General features: G+C 35.5%; 1 protein-coding gene across 1 annotated transcript in view; it reads right to left on the reverse strand.

Annotated features, from left to right (window-relative positions):
* The window catches only part of POT1 (protection of telomeres 1), a 64,893-nt gene that overhangs the window by 24,729 nt on the left and 28,359 nt on the right, over window positions 1-11,805 (reverse strand). The window contains exon 8 of the mRNA XM_008946383.1: window positions 1,147-1,437. Coding sequence (XP_008944631.1) covers window positions 1,147-1,437 — 291 coding nt within the window. The remainder of the gene's footprint in view (window positions 1-1,146; window positions 1,438-11,805) is intronic.

The following is an 11,805-nucleotide window of genomic DNA, read 5'->3' on the forward strand; positions in this document are numbered from 1 at the left end:
CCAAGTTTTCCCCCACAAGTCATTATCTCTACTATACAAAACTTACAAAATCAATTTCAAATCTTAAAACACAGTAAAGAGTGTAAAATTAATAATTTAAGAAAGCACTTTTCTCTGTCCTTGCAAAGGGTACGTCAGTGCTGAACATATACTTATTAATGAACAACTTAATTACAGTCCACAAAGTTCTGACATTGTACTGTGTCTCATTTGACATCTATTTCACAAGGGATAATTAAATAGAAATATTTGTAACAGTTCAAAGCGTATTATAGGATGACACTTAAGGTTTGTTTCTGTGTAGTGTATGCACTGCTCTGCATGAGAAAAATCTTTGCTGCTTTAATGTAGGAATAATGCAGTGTGCTGTTTCTAAAAATTTAACATTACAGCTCAATACAGGGCAGTCAGTAAATAATTTTATGAAGTCAAAAAATGGAAAGTAACAGGCTCTTCATCACTCACATTTTAACACCCAATTTATAAAAAAAACCAGAAGATGGCCTGTGGAGGAGTTTCAGAACAACACCACTCTGATACTTCTGGAGCTAAATTCAGGAAATTTATGCAGACCACCTTTTTATTTAGCTGATGTTAAGTATCACCCTTGGTGAGTACTCTCCTTTTGTGTGGCACTTTGCATTTTGTACTTCCAGTGGGCACTGATCCCCAAAGCACTTAGAATAACTAAAAGAAGCTACCTAAAACCTAGATATATAACACAACCCATTAATTCCTTTTCTAGATAGTGCTACTTACTGCATCAACTATATCCAATAGATCAAGAAAAACAAGAACTGCTGAAAAACAAGGTTAATATTTAAAACTAGCAGTATTTTTCAACTTGTGATATTTATCTACAAATGGTAGTGAAACAATGATCCATACCACTGCCATCTTAGAAAAACTCTCTAAAGAAATATATCAGATTAACAACTTCCAAGAACTGTGAATTTCCGTTTTGTTTTTACAAAAATAAAATAGTCAAGGATCAAAAATTTACTCAATCTCAAAATATTATTCTAGACAACATTGTTTGAATTTTACAAAGGTTATTTTATTTAAAAAATAATTTTTTCAAAAAATGATTCGTAAATTCGTAATAAATAAATAAATCTAGCAAATTATTTAAAAAAATAAAACTACCTTTAGAAGAAAAGAAGATCCATCCACTTTTGCTTTTCCTACCAGCTGGCAAGTGAGATCAAAGAACAGCATTGGCTGAACACCAGATAATTTTGCTGCTGGTCCAGAGATGGAAAGATTACTGGCTGCCCAAACACGTAATTCTTCTATTGTCTTCTGCTCCTCATCCATGAAAGTGTACACTTTGCTAGACGTTCGAGGAACCACTGGTGCTCCTACAGTTCCATCAAATGTCAAGGATGCAAATCCCATACTGGTAACTCCCTGCATCTGTCCATTGTACTCCCTGATCTGTAACAGCATATAAGGGGATAAACAATGAAATGGTTATGTGTCTATTTCAATGCAGCACGTTTCTGTTTTATAGTGTGCATGAGGAATGGATCATTGATCATTTTTGTTCCTGGTCCTATTAGGAGAACGGAATCAAAATAAGAACAAAATGTAAAAAAGGAAATTAACATTAATAAGAAAACAAAGCAAATAAACAGAAAATATAATGTGACAGAAAAAGAAAAAATAGAGGAAGACTAATACCTACTTGTAAATTTACAGCACCAGTGCAGAGTATTTTATTCACAAATTTCAAAACGTTTGTTTATGGAACACATGAGGACTGCTTTAAAAGGTGGGGAAACAAAGGCATGAGAGAAATTAATTTTTAGGGGGGTCACACAGCAGAGTGATGGCAGACCAAAGTTACTATGGATTCCTATTTTCTGCCTCTCACAATGGCCTAGTTTCCTGATAGTGTGGAAGTGAAAAAGAAAATATCAGTTCTAGGAGTTATGGTTTTTCATTTTTGTAAAGCAAACAATGACCAGACTTCATCCCTTGAATTATGAATACAGCTTTCACACTTACTCTTAAGTCTTCTGCTCTGCACATGGCAGATCCTCTGTATCCTGCTGATTTAGCTGTGTATCTGCTACCATGTAAAACAGTATTCAAAGTCTGAAGCATTCCATCAAGGATCTAACCTAGTCTTATTGTTCCCAATATCAAAGCACTGCATGACTCATTATCCACAAATCTCAAACTGGCTGGTTTGATCCATCAGTTTTTAATTAGAATTTGTTTATCAAAGAAGCAACAAGGCTTCTGAATATAGCATTTGTGAGACGATCTAGTTTAGGATTTCCATTGCTCAGTTTTCAAATACCTGAAAATTGTACTGATTTAGAGGTGCTGAACCTGAAAGATGTGATAGAAGTTCTAAACAGCAACATTTTTCACCGAAACATTACCAATGATTCAGGCTTATATTTTATAAACACACTGAAATTTGAAAAACTCACAAATCAAGTATTCCTTGGAAACTCATAAACAAAGCAGTTCAGTTTTGGTGGCAGAACTCCTTTAATCCCTGCTGCTTTGATGTAACACTTAAATACATAAAGGATCTTCTCTGGGATAAACTTTCATTTACTTAATCATCGTACAGACCTGGACAACGGAGCATGTCAATTCACAACGTAGTTTTTCCTTATTGTAATCCTGAAAAGCTTCAGTCTTTTAACCTTTAGGTTTAAATATTAAAAATACAAGAAAAGCAAATGGACAAATAAGGAAAATAATTTCATAATGAGTTTGTGCCCATTATCCATGATCTGGAAAAAAATGTTCCACTATAACACTAAGACATTATCTACTATAAATAACACAGATTTACTTTAGTTGGTGCCACTGGCATTATACTCCATGGGCTCTCAAAATAGGTACCATCCAGAGGGGAGGAAAACTTCTACTCATTCATCCACTATCAAAAGATACTTCAAGCATATTTTTAAGTGTCTTGTCTGATGTTTCTCCAAGTGGTTTAGCTTCCAATTTACCTAGTAATTTATTAATTCACTGATTCTTTTAAATTATCATCAAAATACCTTGACTTCTTCCTTAAAAAGTCTCCCTGGGATTCGACTAATATTTCGATTTATTAATTCACTGATTTTTTTAAATTATCAACAAAATACCTTGACTTCTTCCTTAACAAAAATCCTATCCTGGATCTCTAGCCTATTTTTGAGGGCTCTAAACCTTTCAGGAAATTAGTTTTAGAAACTACTCCAGTCTCCCTGGGATTCGACTAATATTTCACTATAGACTTATTTTCCCCATTTTGCAAATCCTTTATGTCACGTTTTGAGCATTCTTGAGGCTGTGCTTGAACATAATGCAATTCTGACATTTCCTAGTATCCTTATTTAGAGGATCTGAAATCAGCCTTAATGTAGGGAAAGGCAGTTAAAAAATAACAAAAGAAATAAGACTACAAAAGAAGGTAAACCTGACATATAATGATGAGAAAATTACCAACGATCCTGAAGCATGTGGAGAAGCCATTAAGTGGTCTCCCAGATAAACAGCTTTCAACAACATTATTTAGTGAACAACAGAACAAACAAGGAAAGTAAAAGTAGAGAGGGTACCAGAACAAAACTGTTCATAGCTGGGAAGTTACTTATGCCAGTTTCACAGAACAAAACAGGGTCAAGAGAAATTCTCTGGGCTTGTCCTTCAAAAACAAATCATTGCTAAAGTGATAAGGAATCACTGGAGTGTAAAATGAACAAAAACCATGGGCAAATGTTTCATTATGACAACCTAAGTAGATCATAGATAAGTTAAAGCAGTGATACTGTAAACTAGTTCTATTTTACACACACAGTTTTGAAATTGAATTAAACTCAGGGAAAAGAACTAATCCGAAACTTTTACATATGACAATTTTTCTTCAGTAGATTTTGTGTCATTTCTAGAGGCTTTGGGGATTTAAAAAAAAAAAAAAAAATCAGGGTGGGGGAGAACAGGGCAATGGGGCAGATAACTATCACTTTTATAAAATCCCTGACAATTTTAAATAAATTCAATAAATAAAAATGGAGCAGATACATTGTATTTGGCTTGTTCTAAGCAGGCAAGTAAATTCCAATACATATCGCAGGAATCTTCAGTGTAGTTTTTATAAGCTAAAGAACAAAAGGGCATCTTCACAAATTGTGTGGACAATTCTAGTGCTTTCTGTAGGGTACTAATATGTTCTGAATATGCTCACTGAAGAGAATCTGATGTTGAAATATTTATAAATAGATTTACAGCAACCTAAACCACCTGATTTAATTTAGTTTTTTTTACTGAAGCTGGTGTTATTCATCTCACTCAATGAAAGAGAAAAGTGTGATAGTAAGTAGTGTTTAAAGCTGGAATAATAGCATCTCCAAGGTAGTTTCCCATCAAAACTGATCGTTAAATTGCAGAAGCAAAGGACTATTATGAAACCACTGCAGTTACAAATCATCTTAGAAAATAAAAAAACAAATGCCTTGTAAAACAACATATACTAAGCTAATGTACATGCTCTTATACTACGGAGGAGGATTTCCTGAAATAAATGTAACTATTGATTTGTGGCAGGATCAGGAATTCAAGGTAACACTTTGAAAAATGAGGACAGTAAGCTTAAAATTAGTTATAAAATTATTTTAGACATCAATCTGTGTTGGGTTTGTTTGTTTGTTTTTTTCCACGTGACTTAGTGCATCATTCTGAAATGCACTGTCCAAATTTCTCATCCAATTTGATTATATTAAACATTCAGCTGAAGACCGATTTGTAAGGTATCTTCCACCTAGTCAGAAGAAATAAACTTCTGATCCCTGTGATTCATGGTTGACAAAAAAAAACAAGAAAAGAGACCAGTGTTCACATGCTGCTACCCAGTCTTTCCTTAACTACAGAGAGGTAGTATATGTGAGATACCAGTGAAAAGGAAAGAAAAAATGCAAAATTGTCTACAGGCACTGTATCTGCAAGAATTCTAGTCACTGTGGTGAGCAATCTATTCCCTGGTGAGCAATCTATTCCCCTCAGCTCAACAGATGTGTATAAGCACATGCCACTCTGTGTGACACAAAGAGGGTTCCACTGACACAGAAGCAATGTATCTTACCCAAAAAAGCAGTGACCAAAAAATCCCCTCCTTCTCAAACACAGAATCACATCGCAAGCCTCCAGGAGTGAAAAAACTTTATGAAGGTATAGAAAGGGTTACAAAGGGGTTTACTGAAAAGGGATACTGTCCAAACACTACAAAAGAATGGCCCAATCACAGAACCACAGGAATTCCAGTTGGCAGACACCTCAGGGGATCATGCAATTCCACATCTACCTTAGGTCAGGGCTGTTGTCAGCACCGTGTCAGATCAGGCTTTGGCCAGCTGAGCATTAAAAAATCCCAAGCATGGGGATTCCAGAAACTCCCCAGGCAACCTCTTTCTAAAAATGCACTACTCTGTTGCTCCACAACTGCCCATAGAAACACCCCCTCTGCCACACTAAGTCTTATCACCTCCAGTTCCCCAGCATGGATTACCAAATATTTTGATTGTACTGAACGTTTAAAAAGCTCTGTAGGGATCTGGGGAAATGCCTACACTTGGACTATATTCCGCCTGAAACTCCATCCAAAACACTAGACAGGAATTCGGGGTAGTGCAAAAATAAGAACACATAGTAGATACCACATGCTCTTCTCATTTGTTCTTATAAAGACAGCTATGAAAAAGAATTTCTTTCTAGAAGACTTATAAAAAATTTAAGGGATGGGGGCTCCAAGTCACAAAGGGCTGCCCTTCAATTCTCTTCATTCACTTACCTCCTTGCACAGTTTTAGAGAGATCACTGCACTTTAGCTTGAGAAATGTTTAGAATAGCTGAAGCAGATATTTGATGGAAACAAATAAAACCTGGGTTTTCCTCTGCATCAAGACAAAAAAAGTCAGTTCATTTAGGTATTCACCTTATTTTCTTGGCTTTTTTCTTCTTTCTTTTTGGCTGTACAGGTAGCCAAGATGGACTGGCATCTAAGTGCTACTAGTGCCAGGTTTCAGACCTATCTGAACTGAATCACAGAGCTTGTAAAAACTGGAAATGCTGTTTGAACAGTGATGGCTTATAAACAATGGTTGCTTTCTCCTATTAAATGTTATTAGTTTATCAGTGGTTCTGACATTTTAAATAAGAAACAAAGCAGAAGCAGGTAGAGAAAGTGTCTTGTTCAGAAATCAACTCTGTATGTCTCAAACTAGCTGAAAAAAAATCCCCTAAGAATTGTCCTGAAGTCTTTTAGGGTATGAATGACCTCAACAATTTTGTTCCTAAATGGCCTATTAAATGGGAGTTGCTCCTCTGTGTTATGGACTTCTCAGAGATAAACCAAGCCCTGGATTTATAATGATTAGTCCATCTCAGAGACTGTAGCTACTGAATACAATACAGTGCACGCCCAGCATCACCTACAAGGATATTAATAACTAATCCTCTTAATTTGCCCGTTTCACTGCTACTGAAACTCTTGAGTTGTATTAGTAATTACACAGGGCTAAGAAGAGCCTAAAAGTCAGAATAAGACCTTCTCGGATGTCTCTCACTAGCCCTCTCCAGACTTGGCAACAAGAGAATGACTTCAGCCTTACAATCTGGACAGCTAAATTTTAAAAGCCAATCTGGAATCAGGGAATGCTCACTTTCCATTCTGTCATGCAGTGCATCTGGGCGGGGTGGGATGAAAAGCTAAACACACCCACCATGAACACTGAAGACATACTTCCAACTCAAAACAAAGTTGCAGATCAGGCATTTGAATGATATACACATGCCATAACAGATGATGTAAACATACAAATACTCCAACACACAAAAAACCTACTATGATTTGTTAAAATTGTTAAAAATTTACTAATCCGTTGCTCAGAAATACACTAGACAACTGAACCTGAGCCTTAACAACATATCAGATCCAGAAATTAATTTCTCTGTAAGTTTGATGACTGTCATTTATGCTGTTTGTATGAAAAAAAAGCTTCCTGTTAAAAATATGACCTGAATACATTTGGCATATTTCCTTATATTTTGTAAAAATTTTCTCACATTAAGTAGCATACATCACAGTCTAAATGCATTTGGATAATATGATATGCTGACTATACTTTCCTGTATTTTATTGTTAGCCTGTTTGTGTATCTCCAGCTCTATGAACAGAGAAGTAAATGAAATAGAGAAGCAATCTCTGAATTAATTTAGTAAATAATCTCTGTTCTTATATAAATTACACCATTTAGAACAAGTTTAAATATAACCACAAGAAAACTGAACTACAAAACCTATCTGCAGGCAACTTCCAAACCAAAGTTAACAAGGCTAGTCATGTGGACATAAAAAGAATTTTTATGAAGACATGACAAATACACTTAGGTATTAGGACCATAAATTACAGTTTAAAATCTACTATTCCTGAGAATAGTTGTCTGCAAATTAAAATAATCAGAAATGTCTGCAGCCAAGGAAATACAAATTAAAGAATAAAATGAACAATACATTCTACGTATCATTTACCAAGTCACCTGAACATGTTATAAATATTTTTTGGGAAAAAACAATGTATGCAAGAAACATATAATGATTTTTAAAAAAAAAAGTAGGCATTTTGATACTGCTTTACAAATATTCCTCAGAGAAAGTGGCATAGCATATTTGAGAAAATTCTAGTAAAGTAAAAAAATTACTATTTTGGAATATTTCCTCGTATTTAAGACATGGTTTAGGTAACATGACCAAAAGTACTCAGATTAAAATTTCAGCTAATGTGCAAAATTCTAACACTTCAAATTACAGAGAAACTCTATCGCTGCCTAGATTCAGTATTTCCTGACATTACTATATGACAAATAATTGTTTTTAATTTAAATTCCATAAAAATTTCAAAGTGAGTACCATGCCTTACATTATTTTCAAAAGGGAGCCAAAAGCAATAGTAATAGTGATATTTCTGAGAAAAATGTTGGGTTTTCTGTATTAAAAAGAATCTCATAATTGCTTACTAAAGTTTTAATTGCTTCCACTCTTCAGAGGAAGAATTTGAAAACAGGTTTGCAGAGTTGCAGACACCACATTCTTTGATCTTCTTTTTACCAAAAACCCTCAATCCTAACTTTGACCAAGTTTATATATTCAGACCACATTTACTCAGAGGACACTAAGACTCTGGCAGCTAAATTTTGCCAGTTTAATGTTCACTCAGTATAGTCTATATCCAAGACTAAGACTTTCCTCTCTCATCCTTATCAACATGACAGCTATGGACAGAGCTGCCTACGAATGAAAAGTAAGCAGATACTTCTGTGTCCTTCTCTCAGTGCCTTCCATACTGCATCAAGTAGAGACAAAGAAGGAATCAACTTTCACAGGACAAAATGGACTGAACTAAAGGAGGGAATACAGAGAGACAAGGAAAAGTGCTAACAGAATGCAGAAACAAGACTGCTTCTAGAAATAATGGCAGAGTAGTTTAAAGATCAGACTAGGTAGCCTAGTGGTTATGCTACGTCAACTATTACTAGGTTAAGAAGAGTAAAGCACAAGGAGAGACAGGACAGAACTACTAAGGGTAACAAGAGAGTGCAATTGATTCTTCTGTATTTTTACAAAGCCACACTCCATACGCTGGATATTCAGATTCCCACTCCTCTGTGGACAGGCAAACAACTTACAAATTCACTAGTAAAGCATACATCTTACACTTGTCAACTGACTGACCTACAGAGGGAATAACCATCTATTATCATGGCTATAAAGTACTTTTGCTCAAAGAAGCAATGGCTTCATATTGTAAACCTAAAGAGTTTGAAACAGATTATATGCAACTGACAGCACACAAGGAATTGTTTCTTGTTCTTTTTCTCAATTTTGTTATTCTAAAGATCTAGGATGCCATGTCTAACCATAAAGCTAATAGAATTAGAATTATAAACTATATTACACTAGAATTATAAACAATAACTGTTCCAGAGTTAGTAGATGACACAGTTACTGTTGTCTGTGCAAACATAATTCAGCTCGTGGTGCATTTGTATTAGAATACCCCATTCCATTACCCTATTTTTCTACAGGACATTTTCCTGTGCAGTGCATGGCCTAAGAAGTGCAGTGGTGATCACTTCATGCTGTGTAACAAAGCAGCTGTCATCTTTTAAGACTCCTGCTTCATTTGTTACAGCAACTGAAGCCTGTGTATGGAAGAAGTTAAGGCATGTAAGTAAGAGAGAAGAGCAGTATCAAGATTACCATGACAAAAAACTAGAGAATTAAGACTTTGTAATTGCTGTAGAGATTGCATTACACTGAGGAAGTTAATGTAAGTGGAGTTCACAATGGGAGGTCTCTCCTTTGGTCTTCATTCTGCAAGTGTTCTGCAGAAGTCACACAGCTCTAGATGTTGTGTGTTCAGGAAAAAAGGCCCCCCAAAAAACATTCTAGACAGAGACTGTATCGCACAACTAGAGTACACTGAACAAGATGAACACCTAAAGAAGAATGTGCTTCACTTTTCTCCCACTCTCAAACATTAAAATGGAAATTAAATACCAATTCACTTCACTGGGAGCAAGGAAATAAATTCTTATTTGTGAATCACTCAGAGGTAATAAGGAATACTAGAGAAAAGCCAATGAGGAAATTAACAGTGCTATTATTATGGCAGGGTTTGAGTAATACAACAAAGGCAGAATATATGCCCAAACTCCCAAGTCAAATGAGGGTAAAATATTACAGATTCAGTTAGCACCAGCAGGTTGCCTCTTTCCTCTCTTCAACAGCTTAAACATCAGGCATTAATTCTAAGATATTACAAGCACCTGCAGTGAACCATAAAAAGAAATCCCAAGAAAACTCCACTTGAGGTGTCTCCTTCTTTGCCATGAAGATAGAGGCTAGACAATTAGATCACAGGCTTAGCTTTTATATTGGAAGGTGGGGGGATCTCCCCCAGTGGCATCTCTGTAGAGCACTGACTGGTTGAAGGACTAAATACAGTACTGCAAATCACTAAGTACAGGAATGTAAACAAAGCTGGATAATCTTGCAGTTCTGTTACAAAGACACTTAAAATTTTCATTGTCTGCAACAAATGCTGAGAAAATAAAATTATTCCCTACCTAGAGTAATCCCAACAGAATCCTCTTCATCAATTTATTAGCTCCAAACCATGGGACCTTGCTGACACCCGTGTTACTATGATGAGAAGTTATTCATTAGCAGTTGAGAGTGTAGCTGGGAGCAGTAATTTTTAAAATGCATTTGCTGTCAATGTCAACTGCTGGGAAGTCTCTCAAAAACATATCTGGGACAGGGAAATGTGAATACACAGTGTAAGTACTATGTGTCCTTACAGTGGTAAGCACAGCTCTGGCAGACTGGCCTGTATTATCCTCAACTGCTTTCCATCCAGGAAGCTAAGACCTGCTCAGATCAGATAGGAAAACTTCCAAAATAACTGTTTGTTAGCCTGGGATAGTCAAACATCCCTATCCAGAAAAAGACAACTTAGTGACTAGATCACTCTGACTTAGAAAGTAATTAAACAAGCTGTCAGCTTATGCATCTGAAGAGATATGGACTGTGAACAGATGGAGGTCAGTCAGAGCTGGAAACCACTTAAAACAGCTCTGCTGTCATGACAATAAAAAAGTGTATGTGAGGAGGGAATTAACAGACCCTATCTTGGAATACTGAAATATCATCTGGGAGAAAAATGAATTACCAACTGACAAGGATTTCAAAATGATTTCAAAAATTTGATGCCGAATCAGGAGAATGGTGACTGTTTCCTTACATGTGCCATAACAACAGGTTTCCTTAATGAGTTTATATTAAAGATAAATAGTGGACTTGAAACACCATTGTACTTGCATAAAAGAAGGTGGGTGCTTAACTGCTCCAAAAGTGGTCTGGTTTGGTTTTTTAACCTGTACGTCTCACCTCTAAAAAACCCATCCACCGTTAACCTATCACAAACATTATTTTCCATTCTTTTACAGGCTCCTTTCTACTTTCTCCTTTTTCAGACATTTTAAACTATGTATTCTGATTTCAGAAGCACTAAAACTGTTTCTACCACCACTGAATTTCAGAACAAGTACATCTGTGTAGCACCCTGCTGGATTCAGAGAGAATTTAAAATTTAGCATACGACTTTCCCATCTGAAGTCAAATCAATGAACTTCCAATACTAATAACACAACTCAGGTCCCAACTACCAGCACAAGCTTCAAAATCTAAGCATAGTTTCATTCCACTCTAATTATACATCAAGATGAACCTAAGGAAGCTTTATACTAACCCAGAACAGGCTAGCTAATTTCTCTCTCAATTGTAAGTATTAATAATGTACATCAATAATTGAAGACTCTTGCTGAATTTTAATAACTTTTCTTAATAATCTCAATGGTACAAATTTCAATTACTAGATAAAACCACTTTTTAAATTTATTGTCATAGGTTTTTTTCTGTTCTCCTCCTACAGCATTATCAAAACGTACATGCTTAGTACTACTGATTTTTATCCCTTTCATTATTCTTTTGTACAATCCTGAATTTCCCAGATCTCTCAAGTGTTCAAATATGCATTTTTTAAAAAAATTGACCTCTTTCAGGACACTTACTCATTTTTGCTATAACCATTTCAAGCAAATATATATAATTATCTATGGTTATCTTGGAAATTAATATGTAACATGGTAAAAACATGTCTTGGGTACTATTCTGCCCCTCTTTGAGTCCGTTTCAGCATCACAAGATTTTCATTCAGTCTCTAGAATCCGTTTC

Source organism: Merops nubicus, unplaced genomic scaffold (genome assembly GCF_000691845.1).
Source record: "Merops nubicus isolate BGI_N331 unplaced genomic scaffold, ASM69184v1 scaffold4758, whole genome shotgun sequence".
Classification (NCBI taxonomy): domain Eukaryota; kingdom Metazoa; phylum Chordata; class Aves; order Coraciiformes; family Meropidae; genus Merops; species Merops nubicus.